At 39.9% G+C, this 19,146-nt stretch overlaps 1 protein-coding gene and 1 long non-coding RNA gene across 2 annotated transcripts in view; one reads left to right on the plus strand and one right to left on the minus strand.

Moving 5' to 3' along the window:
* The window catches only part of LOC109638887 (uncharacterized), an 82,157-nt gene that overhangs the window by 34,325 nt on the left and 28,686 nt on the right, over positions 1 to 19,146 (plus strand). The gene's annotated exons all lie outside the window — the stretch shown is intronic.
* LOC109638888 (coiled-coil domain-containing protein 122) lies at positions 16,342 to 18,832 on the minus strand. Its single transcript, XM_020102066.2, has 6 exons — positions 18,662 to 18,832; positions 18,295 to 18,413; positions 17,400 to 17,798; positions 17,173 to 17,289; positions 16,917 to 16,990; positions 16,342 to 16,725 (listed from the first exon to the last, which is right to left on the minus strand). Exons 1-6 carry the CDS (start codon positions 18,681 to 18,683, stop codon positions 16,629 to 16,631), a joined length of 828 nt encoding a protein of 275 aa, XP_019957625.1. The 5' UTR covers positions 18,684 to 18,832; the 3' UTR covers positions 16,342 to 16,628.

A 19,146-nucleotide genomic window follows, 5' to 3' on the forward strand; every position in this document is an offset into this window, starting at 1 on the left:
TATGGGTCGAGGAAGAAGCAATTTTAATTCACAATCACATTTCCAATGTCTAACATTGTAAGATGTGGCATTTTAAAACATTTCCATTAATTCATGGCTCTTGACCTCGGAAAAAATCAGACATGTTTAGTGGACTGACATAAGTGTGTGCAATTTGGAATAGATCCACTTCATAAGTGGACTGTTGATTTTGGTCAAATATTTAACAATTTTACGGCTTTTTGTCCTTGGAACCCTTAAAATGTGATTTTCAATCATTCACCTGAGGCAGACGTGGGTTAACCACAAACCAGTTCCACAATGTAAAAGTAAACAGCTGGTTTTCATGTTCTAGTAAATAATCCCCCCACCACTGACGCCCAGTTGACCCAGACTTCCCAGTTATCAGCATGTGGGTTTCTCCTCTCCTGACCCCATGTAAATGTTTTTCTATATAGGCCCCTCTCATTGGCTCTATAAGAACGAGCCCCCTAAAGCCGTCCCACGCTAGCCCCGCCCACTCCTCCCTCACGTGTACCCGCATGCGGTCAGCGAGGACGCGCAAATAGGAGCGCGCACCCATAAAGGGCGACGTCATGGGAGGAGACTGAAGCTGCAGCTGAACGTGACTATTTACATCTGGGGTCTTTCAACGATTTCACGACGATAAATACAACAAATGTGACTATTACAGTCATAATAGGTGCTATTTGTTTTTTGTTTTACAAATGTACTAATAAACAACTATTATGCTAATATAGAATAATAAAGATAATTTACCACCACTTGTATGTGCAAAAATATGCTTTAAATAGGCATAAAAACTTGAGGTAAAAAAAATTGTAACAATAATTAATAAATCTCAATTCTTTGGCAAAACCATATATGTTACATATATTTGTAACAATCTGCTTACCCACATAAATACATTTTAATCTCTAGTTTTTCACAGGATTATTGTCTATAAATCTCTTTGTAATCTCCCTATATGCTATATGATATACGTATACACAGACCCATAGAGTTTTATTAATATCATAATCAATAAAAATCAATAAATACAATTTGATTGATTGATTGATTAATTGATTGATAAAAGCCAAAACAAGAATAGCTAATAAAAATGACAATGGAAACTATTGTATGACATAAATAATAAAGTGTTTTAGTGCTGTGCAAAAACAGAAAATATGAAAACAGTAAAAAGGCATCAAAGCAAAATGTATGAAAAAAGGGTTAAAGCACAGTTAAGATTACAATGAGAGAAACTACATGATTCAAATAATTTAAAGCTAGTTATTTAAATGTATTGCTGCAATCCAGCACTGAGCGACTTTAACAAGGTTTGGTTAAGATTACAGCTGCAGAATTTTGAAGTTACAATATACATTCTACAGCCATGCAGTCAAGTCTATATCAACGACGTTTAAAAGTAGATTAAAGCCTTGAAAGTCGCAAAGCAGCACAGACTCACAATATTCTGTCTCTACTCTTCTATTTACCCAAGTTTTATTGGATTCACTTCTATAAAAAACAAGTCTGACTGCTATGGAAAAGTAAAAGTAACCAAACCGATTTAGTCAACAATAGTTAAAGCTTTCAGCCATTTCTTGTGACTCCAAATGAAGGCCATGAGATGTGGCAGAAAGTTCCTTGAGTCCAAAGGTTAATCATGACCCCCTCAGACGTAAAGAAAGCGACTTGACGTTTGATTTCAAGATCAGATTCTATGCTCGAGGTTTTGGCGAGTGGTTCTGATTGTCCTGAGATATTTTTAGTATCTTTTTCTAAGTTAAACTTTCCCTCAGTCAAAAATTCAGTTAATAAAAATGAAGGTTTTTATTGTGTTTATTTGTTGTTTTAATTTAAAAAAAACAGCTTAATTTGATATCTATTGATTTTTTTTAAACTCATAATATAAAGAAAATACAAATGTAAAAAACAAGATTCTTCTGTTCAATGCAAAAGTCTTCTGCAAAATCTACTAAATCTTGGTATTTCATCTGATGTTTACATGTATATCTATTTAAAGGACCCCCCCCACACTCCTCATCCCTTCTTCTCAGGTCAGTCTGATCCCTCTTCCTGTCCTCGGAGAGAGAGGCCAGGCCGACGGGGCTGCATGGATCAGACGGCGTGCGGAGACACAGCTCCTGCTCTCATGTCCAGATGGCACTTTCGCAAATCCCATTTCATTGACAAAAGGTGTTTTCTTCAAGCTCGCCGCCACGGGCACGGGATGTTCTCTGAGTCTGAGGGATCACACGCGGATTAACCTCGTCTGTTTGTGCCACACACATTTAGAGTTCATTATTTAAATTGTGTGGCACCATTAGCTGCATATTTATATACCCTATCTCCAAACTGGGTTATTTTTATAGCAGTAAACTCATTCTTTCATGGATTTTCTGTTTTCTTTCAAAGTTTTTATAGAAGTTTTAACAGTATATTAAATACTACATACACATGCTTACACATACTACCTCTGCCTCTGGTCGACTCAGACAAAGAAAGACCTTTCTGCCCCAAAAGCGAACCCCAAAACATCCCCTTTGCCCTGAATGTGGACCCCCCTCAGCGCTGTTGATGTTGTCCTGACTGCTGAGAAAGCAGGTGTCCTGCTGGTTAAACCCTGTCTGCCCAGACTGTCAGTAAGTAAAGCTCCACCTCCTGGGGGACCCCCTGAGATGCTACAGGGGGGATTAGCCTGTGCGGTGTCCAGGCGTCAGAAATACACTTTGTGTTTGCACACACACTGAAAGAAAACCTGTTAACAACACTATCATCGATACCAAATCCCTAATATAAATTCAACCGCAGGGCAGCAACTTCAAAAAGACCTTTTCATGGAGATCATGTCTCCCAATTGAACTGGGATTGTAGAGACAAACATGGAGACAGCGGTTTCCCTAAATCTAATTATAGGTGCTAACCCAAGTCAGCTGCTGCCACAGGCCTGCGAGTGAGGACATCTCTGCTCCCATCTGAACCTCCAAATACACACAAAATACAGACGAGGGGTGAGTCATTTGATGCACCATGTGAGGCCAACCGGAGGAGACCTGGAAAAGTGTGTTTGTAGACATTCCAGGAATAACTAGCTTTATTGACTAGCTGATTGAATGAAGAGATTATATGTGGGTCAGGTCTGTTTGTTTGGGAGGCAGCTCGGGGGAGACGCGAGCACATGGCCATTCTTAAATAGACGCACAAGAAGAAAGAGTCGTGAACATGAGAGCTCCTTCAGTAGCACCAGAGTAGTGTCTTCTTGAAGGGTTACAAATGTTATCTTGTCTTCACTGGCTGGTGCACTCCAGGAGTGGACTTGTTTTAGAAGCAAGTGCTGTTAACATTGTCCCCTCAAGAGGGTTCTGACTTCGACCATGACTGCTGATTGGGGTTTTTGCAGGTAATCCGGCCTCCTCCCACAGTCAAAAGACATGCAGGTTAGGTTAAATGGGGATTCTAAATTTCCTGTTGTCTCAGAAAGTTGGCCTTGATGGAAAGGTGCACCCACAGACTGTATAAAGAATGTCAGCAGGGATTGGCTCCGGCCCAACCAGACCCTCAAAAGTATTAGTGGTCTCTCAAATTAATGGATGGAGCCACGATAGATGAAAATGTATAAAAGTCCACTGTTATCTTGACAAGATCTGACTTGATTGTGACCATGGTGGTTATTCAGACAAGATCATATTAGCCTTCACAGAAATGGGCTTTAGTCTAACACTGTCTCACCGTGAGGCCCTGAGATCACAATTTCCACTTGATTACACATGTTGACATTCGTCTTCTTCCATGTGCAAATTAAATTGATGGAGGAACGTGGCTATAAAAATAGGACAAATCTGACAATAATATCACTTTTCCAGACATACACCGATTATGATTATGTATGAATCTCTGGGTCAGAGTGTTTTGTATTTGTGTTTTTACAGCAGGTCTATACTTCGATGTATCTCTGTCCTCATCTGTCCTCTGCCCAAAGTCACATTTCTGAGAGGCACATGTCGTGTCCTCTCATTGCCGAGCGAGAACTGTCTGCAAATTGCAACAACAAACCACAGAGTGATGCACAAAGAGGGACGCACGTAGCTCGTTACCCCCACTGGGCGGAGAAGGGGATTATGGGGGATTACGGCCCTCTCTTGTCCTCCACTTTTTCCTCCCCACAGCACCTTCCCTTGCTCCCTAGGAGTGGACACGTTGAAAACCTTTCCATTCTAAAATCTCGATCGCCTGTGAGTCTAGATAAATCTAATCTCTAATCATTTCTTTTTACTCAGCTCTGTGTCTGAAATATGTTGTTGTTATATCCGTTCTGGTTTGACTGGTTCCCTGCGTTATCATTTATTTTTGCAGTGTCGCTGTGAAAAGCGGTCCTGGGGAACATTACACATCTGCTGTATGATTCATAATGAAAATAAAACCATAACCACATTTGAGTACAATTTAGAAAGCAAAATGTGAGAGGAGGCAGATTATAGAATCAATCCCTCAATTTTCATCCTCGGAGATATAATTAATTCTGAGGCAGTTTCACGCTGTAAAATCTGCAGAAGAAAGCAGACAGTAGTGCAGTATATGTAAGACACTTGGATTCTTCTTTGGTGCACTTCACTTCAGGTCTGTGTTTGTTTTGGCTGACGTGCTGGGAGCTTGCATCTGCGTGTGAATGTGTGTGCCTCTTTTTCCGTGCAGCCAGACAGTTATTACACCACTGTTGAGCTGACACAGCAGGGGAGACAACAACAGGCCCAACAACAACTACATTCCCTTAAAGAGCTTTCCTCTTAATCAGGTTGTTTATGGCTCAGACTGCGTCACTTTATAAGAAGGACGCTTGAAGGACTTAAGTTTAAGAGCCATAAAGGAAAGTAAAGAGAATTACATCTGTCTGTGAGAAGGTTTTTTTTTTAGCTTGTGTCACAGTAAGTGTAGAAAACACTGCACAGTTCAACTTAAAATATTCATCTGTGCACTTGTAGTCTGTGCTTCCATCTCATGATCTAATACGTGAGCAGGTTGTCCTCCATTTTGGCGGTGTTTAATGGAATATTTTATTTTGATAGTCCTGATGTTTCTGTTGACCCTTGGAGAAACCATTACAAGGTTTTTTAGAGTTGTTGGGAAGCTGTAGGGAGGTTATGTTTTCACCCCTGTATGTTTTTGTTTGTCAGCAGGATTATGCATAAACTTCTGAACGAACCCATTACATTTCGGCGTGGATCTGGACAAATGGCTGGTTCTAGGATTTTTTCTTTACTGTTTACTTGATTTCAATTTAGTATCTTAAAAATAAAAAAATAAAAAAAAATCCAGCATATTGATTTTAAGCGACTGGTATCTATAATTATAAGTTATTTGAGGCATGATTGTTTAACTTAAATCATAAAGGTACGCTTCCTATAATGGATGCTTATTTGTCCAAGAATAAGAGAAGTAAACCCCAAGAAGATTTTTCCAGTTTTTCAGAAAACACGACAGGTTAATCATAATGCTACGACTTTGTGTCTGGGAAAAAACAGGACACAAACATTGAACACATGCTGTGTGAGAATGAAAAGATTCACAGATGTAGATGAGGCTTTGCAAAAAGATCAAACAATCACCACACTGCAGCATCAATAGTAACTGATTTCCATCCCTCTATAGACTGACATCAACTGTTTCATGAAGTCAAGTGCAAGACAGTCTGTTCTCTAGCTGACAATGTGCTGATCTGCAGCAATCAGAGGACACACAGGGCTGTCACAATGCCAGCATTAAATATGTCCTTCCGTGACTTCACACGGACATGTCCACACAGTGCTAGACTGTTCAAACTGGAGAAAGGAGAAGTGTCAACCTTGTGTGACAGCACATCTCAAAAATAGCTGGAACGCTCAGGGAGCCGGCGTCTGTGATGCTTCTTGTCTTCACCGACGATCAAAGTGACCAGCGTGAGAAGTACAAACTTTTTTCCTAAATGCAAATCCACCACAGCGGGGGTGTTTGAGCAGGTGTGCACCAAATGGCCAACAAAGCCTGAGGCCTCTGCAAGAAGCCAGAGAACACATCGAAGCCTGGGTCGGCCTGGAAAGTGAACACTTGGTTTAAATAGATGAATCAGGCTTCATCTGGCTGACATCTGCCCATCTGTGCTGACCCGATGGCAAGAAAGTGCAAAGCCCTTCACAGAAACTCACAAATCCCACCTCTTGTTTGTGGAGATGGAGGCTGGGCGTGCTCAGTGTGCAGATAATTAGACATAGCAAAGTCAAACAAACCCTGACTTTGCCGAAAAACATATTTGCTCTGAGATCATCTTTGCTCTCCAGTGCTACAGACACAACAAAGCCTCCTTTACATCTTGTTTTCTTTTCTTTTTTCCTGCAGTACTAAAGTAAAGGAGTCATTTTGTGTTTCTACCTCCTGCAGCTCAGCATAAACAGCAGTTTAAGTGAGATACTCTTCGATGGAGCTGGGTCGATCAGAAATGTGGTTACGTGGGGTTTAACCTCTCTCTATGAGCTGTCGTCTTTCATGTTCAATGCATCCGGAAGTCTATTTCTGTGCTTCCTCCATGTCCCTGAACCTTGATGTCTGGTACATGGTGTGTTCAACCCCACACGCATGCAAATATGAACACGCACAGTCTGAGGTCAGCTTCTATCACTGCAGTGTTTCCTGTTTGCTTCCTATTTCTGAGACAGGAAGAGAAATCGGCAGCTTTTGCTTTTTTCCACATGTCGTCCTTTACTTCCTTCATTTCCTCACTGTCATTCCTACTTCTGTTATCATTTTCAAGGGAAGACATGCAATCTCTTCCTTTTTTTGCAGGGACATTCATCCTAATAGAAAAAGGAAAAAAAAAGTGTCTCTTTAAATTCTTCCCTCACGTTTTTCAGTCCGGCTCCAGGCAGCAGACAGTAACACGTGGAGCGAATATCAGCGGGAAGAAAAGGCAGGCCGAGGCAAGAAACAGCATAGAGCACAGGCACACGGCGTAGCAGAGGCAGGAACAGTACGTGCAGTCCAAGGATGATGTCTAAATGAGGCATTTGTGTTGATACACTGCTGCATCACTGCAGCACTGGGCATATGAGATACTGCAGTTACACCTGTAGGCAGACATGTGATGCATGTGACTGAATTTATTTATTCCTGCCTGCATTTGGCATGTTGCACAGAACCTTGACTTCTTATGAGACACTTATAAACATGTGACCTGCAGCTGGAAACAACTCACTGTTGGCTGTTAATAATTTAATATCATCAGCTGATGAATGGGGAGCACAGTTGAGGTGATATTACATTACGTTATTATGTTAAAATGTAAAAATCTTCCCACTTTGTTCTTTGACAAAGTGACCTTTATGATTTTAAACATCCCAAAAAACTCCATCCACACAATAAGGCTGACACTCAAATATCTGTGACCTAAATGCCAGATTTTTTTCCATCAAGATCCATGAATTATTCCCTGGTGAAACTGCAGAAATTAAAAAAAAAAAACGCCCTGTCTCACAATGATACAGGAAGTGATCATTTAATGGGTTCGTTCTTGGCTCAGGTCCCATCTTTACATCTAGTTTTGTGAAGAAGTATTTTTTGTTGCTGACAGACAAAGTGACAGGGGTGAAAACACAACCTCCATGAACCCATGAAAATATCTAATTTAGCAGCACTTCCATCATCATTTCGTCTATTATCCAACACTCTATTCACTATTCAAATATAAATTCATTAGCTTTTTAAGGTGCTTTCAAACCAGCATTTTTAGGTCTTTTAGGTTTAAAAACAAGACTTACTTGACCTGTACAGAATATATTTTTAGTTGATAATTTTCTTTTCATCAAGAATTTCCCCTCTGGGATGAATAAAGTATGTCTATCTCTCTATCTAAACCAGAGGAGGAGACAAAAAATGCACCAGACTCAAACTAAGAGACAGTTTTTGTGAAATAATTGCTTTTCTGAATCCGAGTTACACCACATAGATTGTAAAGATATCATAGATAGTCACATACGCTGGGTTGATATTTAGGTCAACCCCACTGGACGCAACACAGTGTAGTGACCCACCCCCCTCGCTCTCTTTAGCTGGGGGGGGGTTAGGCTTTGAGGAGTACATGGTGTTCCAGCACAGTCTTAACATACACAGGCTACAGCTGACGAGCACATATCCAAACACATGCACGCATGAGAATGTGTCTGGCTAAGTCAGATGCACAGTCGAAGAGTATGTTGTGTCCAAATGAGACATCCTGGAGCAGGACAATTGAGCCAGTGTATTACACTGTGTGAATCAAGATAGAGCCCATTAAAGTTTAGTGTGGGTTCCGACAAAGGGACAGAGCCAGGAAAACATTTTTCATTTTACTTTGCACTGAGAGTAATTCATGGATCTTGATGAAGAAATCTGACATATTTAGGGTATGCAGTATACTGCGTGTGCCATTCTTGTTGTATACACAAAAGTAATTGCTGACTGTGTCATGTATTTCAAATATATTTACATTAAAATTTTCATGTAACTGGGGGCTTAGTCTATATATTTAAATATAAGTTAAGCTTAATTTAATTAAATCACTTTCAAGAAGAAGAAGAAAAAAAAGCTGGATGACTTTATCTTTATGATGACAATAAATTATGATTAAGTCCTGTTCTTTATCGCCATTAAATTTCATGTCTGCCCTCAATTGCATCACTGCTCAGTAGTTTCCCATCATTTACCAACACACACAAAGTTGTTCACAGTCTTTTGTCACCACCTGAGCGTGCAGACTATAATCCACATCTCTTCTTCGACACAGATCGTGTTTCCCACAAAACAAATACTCTACTTTAGAAATGTGGGAACCCAAGATGAGTAGAAATCACATAAAACAGGCTGTTATATGAAGAAACCACAGAGGACGCTTTAAGAGGCGGTAAACAAACGCAGAGGCAGGGACCATGTATCACCTACAGTCACGATGCATCACAGCGTGGGCAGAAGGTGTAAAACACTGAAGGTCTCAAGTGCTTTAAACACCAAGCCCACTGCGTTCTAATGTTTTTTTCCCATTCGCTGTTGAGGCTGACGTGACATAGCTGCTGTCAAGACTTACAAAGAGGCCCCGAGTAGGAAGACAGCAATTGGACAGTGAAGCTTGTCATGCAACATGTTTTGAATGATTTTTTTGCGAGTCCCTCAGTGGGAGCCGAGTGATTGACATGAAGCAATGCCTGATGAAACATGCTGGTCTGAAATGTGTCGGCACAGTGACACAATGGCGAGGACAAATTTAGGTGTATGCTTTTGTCATTTTTATGCGAATTAATGGAACTGAGTGGTTTCATGGGGCCTGCAGCCGCCCAGACCGCAGCAGCAGGACAAAGGCAAATATTGACATCTAAACACCCACACACACACCTGTTGTACGGTACTGAGTGGTAAACATGCAGTCTCTTCATAAGCAGGGCCGGAAAATCGCTGCTGGGCGTGTTTGAATGTGGTTTTCTCAGTCTGGAGCCTGTTTTTTAAAGTGCACACAAACATCAGTCCGTGCACGTTCTTTGTTACTGTTTTTGTAGCCTGGAGCATGAGGGTCATAAAGTATGACATGTACATTTCCAGCACATGAAACGAGAATCATCTACAGGTTATTTTCACATCTTAAGACTGACGGAGAAATGTGACTCAATATTCACTATTCACTGAATACATGATTGATTTTGCAAATAAATATGAATGACGTGTTTCTACTTCCTCCCACTGTATAAAAATGAAGCCAACACATGGGTTCTTCCACCTTGTAAAAGTCTGCACAGTAGTTATAGTGGACGAGAGCTGCAGTTACGAGGTCTCAGTCTCAGCAGTCAATCATGACGTTTCACCCTGTTTTTAAGTAATTACTAGTTAAACCAAACTAACCAGAAACGTTTTTTACATTTGAACATACATCAGTGTGATAACAACTACTTGAAATGACAGAAACCATATTTGGAAAAATTGTTAACGCATCGCCAGGGTCATTGCAGTTCATTCACGGGGGAATTTTGCTGAGTTTGATCATTGTTGGAAACATTTTAGATAATGTAAGCACACAAGTCAACATAATATATAACATACAGAAGTTGTTTTTAGACATTTTAATGAAGAACTACATCGTATCATATCTTTAATGATGTCTTGGACATATACGTGACTGCCTGATTTATCTATACATTTAGTTTCCTGTGCAATTTTCATAATATGGCTGAAACCCTATCCCTAAAAGAAATTGCATAGTCGCTTTTTTCTTACATCCATCACATACATGGAGGAAAACGAGAAGAACAGAACAGGGCGAGGACAAGGGAGGATGTTGTTCGTGTTTTCATAGGCTACGTTCAATGTGAAAAAAAAATCAGTTCAGAGTGATAAAACTGCAGCTGTGGTTTCTCTTTGCCCGTGCAAGGGGAAATAAATAGGGAACAGTATGTGCAGGACTGCATGTGCTTTTTCATGCATACATGTGAGAGAGAGAGAGAGAGAGAGAGGGAGAGGGAGAGAGAATTTTAGTTCCGTCCCTCCACAGCTTCCCTCTCAATTTCATTCATAATTTACCGCCCCTAATGTTCTGTCTGCAATTAGGATACACACACACACACACACACACACACACACACACACACACAAACACACTCTCTCTCTCTTTGCTAGCACAAACGTTTGTTCTTATGGCGTCATGGACGACCCAGGACTCCCTGCTGCCACCTCTCGCTGCCCTACTTTACTGTGTACTGCTGCATATTCAAGGGAGGCCACAGCTTTGACGGTGCTGCCTGCAGAGGTGCGGCATTCCAACCATCTCACATCCTTTTTCACTGTTTGTTTACCACACTACTTCTAAGCAGTGTGTCAAAGGCGTGCGGGTACAAGACAACGCTGTGTCACTTGGATTTGCAATCAAAACAAACAGACCAGGCTAATATTACTTGATCACACGTTGAATAATTGGAAAAATACACAAGATCGAACTACTTTTAAAATCTGGATCAATAATCTTCATCAGATTAAAACACAAGGACTATTAGCTGCCCATCAACCAGCAGCTGTATACTATGCTGATAAGAGATTAAATTGTAGGTTTATCATTTATATTTTACACATTAATTACTCGTGCGTTCATATAAACTGTCCACTTGAGACTAGTCTGTTCACTTTAATGTGGGGAGGACAAGTGCAATACATAAATAATGCAAATATTACACAACACATGGTCAGAGATGGAAACTTATGATGACACCAGCCCCATCAATAAAATACATCACTAACAATAATCCAGAAGCAGAATAAATAATAATCGTATACTTTAGCCAATAAAACCTACAAACTTTTACTAAGCAGCATTTTGAATGTTTGAACAACAGATTTTTGGACTCAAATACTTGACTTAAACAACAAAAAGTTGTACATGTTTTTATAGTATCTCACCTTAATTGCTGTAATACACTTTACTCAGGTTTCTTCTATTAATTAATGACCACATTGCTTGTGTGTGCTCTCCTCCCTACACTGGCTCCCTATGAAATTATATATTGATTTTAAAATGTTATCACTCACTTTAAAGGCCTATATAATTCTATCTGTTCGATTGTTCTATTTTCTCTGCTTGTGTTCCGTTGTTTTACTCTTGTTGTTTCCTTGTAAAACTATTTGTAATATCATTGAGAAATGTCCAATATATATAAAGTTTATTATTCTTATTTTAAATTGTGCTTTGGCTACCTGTACTTCAGTATTCTGCAAGTACACTGTGTCCATCCCATGATTAGTGCCGGAGGATTTAAGATGCTGAGCAGCATTTACAAGAATGACTCACAGCCTGGTGGGTGGGTGTGCAGCTGACTGTGCACACCTCCAGATGTACATTTAGCAGTGGGACCAGATATACTGCCTCTTACACAATACTTTATACTATATATATATATATATATATATATATATATATATATATATATATATATATATATATATATGTTTGGTTTATTTGGGTGATTGTGTGTACAAGTGAACTCATGACTCACTATATATACTGTTGCAAAGTACATGCATCAGACAGACTTTCTCTTATCTGTCATGAACACCAGGACATAAAAATATACGTCTTTGTTTACTTTGCTCAGGTACATGTCTGGGTGAGGCTCAGCTGTGGGCGTGTTTGTGGGTTGAAGGTTTCCTTTATTGCATCTATTTTTGTCCCGGGCTACTTCCTGGAGTTAAGTGAGACCGTTCAGCCGCATCATGCTCTCTCGAGTACCTAGTTGGAGTCAACTGTGGGCCATTCTGTACCTTTTCAAATCAAGAACATTCCTCAAGCTAATGAGCAGCCACACCCTGACATTATTCTGAACACCTTGACTTGGTTTCTGTGTGCGGATGATGCCAAGAAACAAAGGGCACAGTTTTCTGGAAAGGAGGAACATAAAAACAAATGCCCTGGTGACTCACCCAGTGGACCTGCTCTAATTTGAAAGAATGATTTGTAAATGATGAATCACATGCAGACGAGTTTATCTGAGCAGATAAAAGAAAAAGGAAAATGGGGCAGCAGGTTTTGACAGTAAACTGGAAAGCTGTTTAGTCTAACACGGACCAACGGGAGCAATTTGAGGCTAGGTAGCGTCACGGTGGTTTTCCATAATCATAGCTTCAGATGGATATCTCCTCCTCACTTCTTTATAATTTTCCTAACCACACACTTATTTTTCTGACATAAACCAGAGGCCGCTCTCATGAATCAGGATTACTGCTCTGTGAGACGGAGCCGTCTGGATGACTTTACTGAGACAGCAATTACTTAAACAAACAGAAAAAGGTAAACACACTGTCTCAGTGAAAGTGGACTACAAGCTGCTGCCTCAGAGTTTGTGCAGCACTAAATCCACAGCGAAACGATATCTGGCAGCATTTAAATGTAGGTTTCTCTGGGAATTGATCTCTGTAACTGAGAAAACAAATGCTGTATCCTCTCCTGACTCCTACGACGTGGAGAGGAGGGAGGATGCTCATTCGAGGGCGTATTTCAACGCCCGCTCCCACCTTAACCTCAAGTGCAGACGTTGAGCTGCTGATGTCACAGGAGAAACATGTGGTCGCATGCACACAGCAGCTCAGCTGATTGTCTACACACACAGCAAGTTGAACTGAAGTGCCACCCAATACTCAACAGCTGCTGGGTGGGAGTCAGGCCCCGAGCTGGCAGCAGGACTTTTACTAGGGGGGGTGGGAGGGTCAGGGTCAGGGTCAGGGGTGGTGAAGACCAGATATCCAGTGATTCACTTTTTGAAATATGCACAAAACTGTGAGTGTTGTTAGACATTTGAATTTAGTAAGTGTGACAGCACATTCATTTAGTTCAAGGCTGGAAAATTCATCAGGAGCAAATATTCATTTAAACTTTCTCTGCACATGTTTTTATGAAATGTAATTTTAAAGGTTTCGTATCAGAGGCTGGGAACTCACAGATTACAGAGTAAAATCTGCCAAATCAATTATTTGGCAGTTTGGTGAATAGAAATACTTTTTATCAATTAATTTGATATTTCAATTGCTTTTTTAATAACCAGTTGATTGTTGTTCCTGGTGAAAATCACTTATATCTCATATCTGAGTAGACTATGTCAGACTGTATTACATACATAGTTAACTTCTCTAGCTTTCAAAGACACACTGCAACTTAAAGCCTTTTGGAGTCTGTTTTCTAATGAAACTCTGATGCAGATACTGATCTATTGATGTTGTTGCAGATCCTTACTTGGAGATTTATGAAGGTCAAAGCCAGAATGATGGGACTGAGTATAGAGTGTAAAATGGCGTTCCCATTGAAACAGGTTGAATCTTTACTACTTAATATCTTTAATGTTTCAAATTGGGATCTTATATCTACAGTCCGGATTTTACAAAATATATTTTCGTGTGAGTTACATCACTTAAAGACGACACCATGTTTTCACCAGCGGAGTGTTAGCTTAACTCGAGTCTGGACTTGAATCACATGAGTCAGACGTAAAGTCCCAGCATGCACCTGCACACACTTGCACGTGCACAAATGTGAAGCGATTGATTATGCAGCTGAGATAACACAACTGAAACATCGATTTGACATCTGGAAATCTGTGCAACTAAAAACACACCTAATCCTTTTTGACATTTTCACGTAATGAAAGCAGGACACACTCACGGTCCATCGCTTGCTTTTTATTTAACGTGTCTACTACTTTGTTTTTGTAGCGTGCCAAACTTTAACTACACCTCAACCTACAGTTGTAAGCGCTCAGGAATTTATTACACATAACCCAACACTCGAGGCATGCATGTATAACGATTTCTCACACACTCAAGAGTCACCTGTCTCCTCGGCCTCCACATTACATATAGCAGCCCGCCAGAGCAAATTGCAAACGGTTGTAAATATGCCAATCAGATGCACATAATCACCATGACATGTTAATAATGCTGTTAACTGAACAAACTGAAATTTCTAAATCATAAACTGTCCAGAATCTATCCCATGGCTGGAAGTAAAATAAACTAATTATTATCATCTGATTGTGCTGCACCAGTGAGTGTTTGTATTCAGTCTTAATGTTGCTTTTTAATGAATTTTAACTGCATACACACTCTGTCCTCATCTGCCTCCACTTTCTCTGAGGAGAAAATGAATAAACGACTCATTGCGTCTCCTGAGGATGACAGAGAAATAATTTAGCTCAGCCGTTCTGCAGAGATTCTCTCCATTTTTGTGAAAACTCGCCAAGCCTGTTTTATTGGCACACGCATTTATCAAAAAGGCCAACACAAGGTAGGGAGACGTCTCTTAGAGGGAAGTGAGGTAGAACTATACGAATTTACTTCAATTTTTCTGTCAAGATGACTGAATTACGTTGAGTGTTAAACCGACATGTTTGTCGTTTTAACGCTTTTCAGGTTTCCACTGGCTGGTAAATCCCAAAACTCTCCCTCTGTGTTCTCTGTTGCGTCAGCCAAGTGTATTCTGAAATGCCGACTGATGCCAAAATGGAGTAGATTATTGTGTCACAGCCAAATAAATGAAACCGGCATATGCTAACAGGCCGGTGCTTGATGAAGTCCCCAGTCAGCTCAGCTTAATTAGCCTGGACTGGGAGGATATGTGTGGCTTATATTTAAAGCGTTTCCATTAAAGGAACTCACTTCAAGGATGTGGAAACCCCTTTTTAAGGGAGTGCAACACAGAACGCCTGATAAGGCATATTTCATGGTCAAAACAATTACTACACACGTGGTTATGTTTCCACCACTTTGGCGTTATGATTGTTATGAGGATGAAAAATATATCGGCGAGAAAGAGTTTAGGCTATAAAAAGGACGGAGAGAGGAAATAGCCGAGTAATCTAAAAGGTGGAACTGTTGGGAGTGGCATTGTGGGTGTGAGCATGTAGGCACATGTCAGATACAAACACGCAATACAAATTCACTCTTTGACATTGACAGTAATCTTTTAATATATATTCTGGACTCTCCTTCATATGAGGATGTTTTTCGCAAACTGAAATTGTTATGTGTCATTTTTGCGTGTTTTGAGAGGCCGAGCACAGCAGCACTGGGGTTTCCACAAATATTTCCCGAAATAATTGTGTTCAAATATGAAATAGATGCCGGTGTTTGTTTTAAAATGATTTGTTTTGTTATAGAGTGGTTGAGTGGTCAAATATACACATGTGGCAGATTTAAGATCAAAATAAAAACTGCACAAATACACACAAAAAAGACCCATGCAATGTTATCTCATCCTGTGGTCAAAACCTTGCTTGTGTACAACAGAAGACGACTGCTCTTGCTTTAAAATAACTGTTCTAATAATAAAAAGAGACACATAGTCTGTAAGAACACGACTCACATGATGAAAAAATATGACATTCAAGCAAACTAATTTCACAAGTTATAGCTTTTCTCGGAGGCTGACACGACACATTTTTATGAGGAGTAATTGTCTGAAAAGGCATTTCAATTGTTCCATAATTAGTTTTGAGCTAAAGTAGCTGAAGTAGCACAGTCACGCCCTTGTTAGCCAACAGTGGGACTGTCATCTCGCAGACCATCAGGCGACCCAGTGAAGCGGACACTTGGAACAGCGTGTTCCAAAACAACACCACTGCATCGACAGTTAGAGTTTGGACACTTGGCTTTTGTTCTGCGTGTGTCACTGTTGTGGACACACATTGGACAAGCGGATACACCATCGACCTGAAACCGCATCTCACACCCTGCTAACATCCCAATTTTTTTCCAGACCAGCTCCTAAAAATTAAATCACTCCTGCTATTAAAGGGAATTTAATAATGTGCCAACACGCAGATATCTTAACACTTGTACAGTTTTATAACTTGTGTGTTTATTGGAACATTGGAGCTTTAACCTTTATGTTAATATCTGGTATTAAACTGTCTACAGCAGAATAGGTGAGGGTATTGTGATGAAGTTAAACAGATAAAAGCATTTAGTTGACAATGCTGTCCCCTGCTGTTTGAATTTTGCAACAGCAAAAGTTCAGACCCTGAATATTTATAACAATGGATAATATTGGATCTGATAAGAAGACAATTATAAAAACGTATCATGAACCATATTGAAATTAGACAAGCTGACACTACAGTCTACTGGCCACGGCCCACTGCGTCCTGTGATGACTCCTGCTGCTTCTTGAGCTCAGCTAGCTGTCTCTCCATGTGGTAGATATCTTCACACATTTGACTAAAAAAAAAAAGCAGAGGTAGCCTTTTAAACGTGGGAACATTATAACAGCAATTTTGTGAGTTAAACAAATTAATTTGTTCTGTATTTTATGATCTGTAGAGCTGTGTTTGTCACCAAGAGCAGAATAATTGTCATGTTGATGTAGATTGGTGTCATCACTGGTGTTGTTTTTGTGTTTTTATTTTTACCTGTGGGCAGCCTGGGCCCTGCTCAGTTGGCAGTAGAGTCGCTTGACGATGGCTTCGTAACGCCTGTTCTGGATCTGAGGCAGTGGAGACACATACAAACGCTGATGAGTTTTCATTTGAGGCTAAAACAAAAATGCAAACTATGATCTTGGGCTTAAATCCTATTATCTTTATACATTCTGTACATTCTAAATTCAGATGTGAAAAGGTGCTGCACTTATTTTTTGTGTTTTGGACAAATTTCTCTTTACCACACCTTTATGTCTTTCTTCATCTGGGTATGAGTTTTAGACTCTTTCTGTAATCGCTCTCTCCGCTCAGCTATGATCGTCCTCATCACAGCGATCTCGTCCTTCAGAGCATAAATCTCTTCCTGGAGAAATGACAAAAAATATATAATGGTTTCAAATGCAGCAGAGTCTGTGGAAATACACAAATGAAAGGACAGGGTGTCAAAAAACTGATATGCAAAGTCTTCTCCACCTTTGCCAAATGTGCTGTGTTTCCATTTGAGCTCTCCAAATCCTCCCTCAGTTCTTCTTTCTTCTGTGTCAACATCCTGACCAGCGCCCTCTTCTCCTCCAGCTCTTTATATGCCTCCGTCTGGCTCGCCACACGCAAGACAGCGGCTCTGTGGCCCTCCATCTTGTGCCGGTAGCTTTTGATCCCTGCCAGCGCTGTGCAAGCGTTCTCTTCCTCCTCACATATGCGAAAGTGGAGTTGTGTGTTTTCCTTGCTGATGGACACACAACGATCCTGCAGGACTTCTGTCTGCCGCTGCAGCTGCTCTACGTTCCCCTCCAGCACCAGCATTTCCCTCACTTTGGATCTCAGTTCCTGCTCTGCCAGCTCAGCCTTCTTCTGACCATCTGAAAGAGTCGCCTGGAGAAGGAGGCGTTTTGTTTTTTAAAAGCAGCAATAACAAAGCTAAACTGTAGTGAGACATCAGGATATAACAAGGTATGATGTCCTCTGCCCTTGACCCCTGGCATGAATCAACCAATCAATAAAATTATATTTGTATAGCCTATATTCACAAATCACAATTTATGTCACATCCTCTGTTCTTAATAGAGTGGGGAAAAAACATTTTAACAGGGGATAAAAATAGAAACCTCAGAGGGAGCGACAAGCGAGGGATCCCTGAATGTGGCAGAGCACCTCAACAACATAATAATATGAGGTTTGTCAATGTTTAAAGTAAAGTCTGACAGAGATGAAGGATTTTTATATAACTCCTTGTGTTTACATTGTACTTTGGACTTATTTATGACCTTTACTATGTTATCTCAATTTCTGTGTATTGTGTAAGTGTAAACAAACACGGAGTTGTTGCTTGTCTGTGTGTTTTGAGTGAAAGATGGAGATACACGTGAACCTGCAGGGAGCTGAGGGTTTCCTGTGTCTCCTTCAGGGCCTCGGTCTGCGTGAAGCTGTGTTGACCGACGTCCTCCACAGCCTTGGTCATTGAAGAGCCTGGACGCTTCTCTCCTCCGCCTGAGAGACGGTCCGTTAAAAACAAAAACCAGCTGACCGTGACCTTATAAGATAATTATAAAATAAATAGGAAGCCATTAAGAAAGCTGTGGCTAGCAGCGCCTGTTGAGGTTAAAGCCACTAAAAAAAACAAGAGTAAGTAACAATGTAGGTTTAAAATAAGCGAATAATTTTAATAATATATTATTATGTTTTATATTTATTTATTTAGCCAGTAATTATATTAAAATAGTTCAATATGATCTTACCTTCTTCACTGAAATCGGACATGTTTTACATTGGTTAGCTTAAGTTAGCTGTTAGCTGATTAAGGATGAAACAATGACGTGGCAAATAATTGGACAGACGCTTTCAAAAAAAAACTTTATTTAACCTTGAATTGCACACAAACAAAACTAAATTAAAATGGATGTAAATACATTACTATGAATACAATAATACATGGTCAAATAAAACAATAATAGTAAAATAAACAAATCATGTCATACAAATTATAAATAATGATAAAAAATATATAATATTTCAACAAATAGGTGGGCAATTAATTCAATTTGTATAAAATGAAATTGACCATATTGGTCATATAGGTCCCTTTTTTAAATTTAACCGATCCACAGATAATATAATACAGGTATATATTTAATCAGATGAAAAAGACAATTCATCTATATAAACAGTATATAAACAAAAATCACTATTAAAAAGTAAAAACAAATTGAATAAATAACGCTGT

Source organism: Paralichthys olivaceus, chromosome 24 (assembly GCF_024713975.1).
Source record: "Paralichthys olivaceus isolate ysfri-2021 chromosome 24, ASM2471397v2, whole genome shotgun sequence".
In the NCBI taxonomy this organism is placed as follows: domain Eukaryota; kingdom Metazoa; phylum Chordata; class Actinopteri; order Pleuronectiformes; family Paralichthyidae; genus Paralichthys; species Paralichthys olivaceus.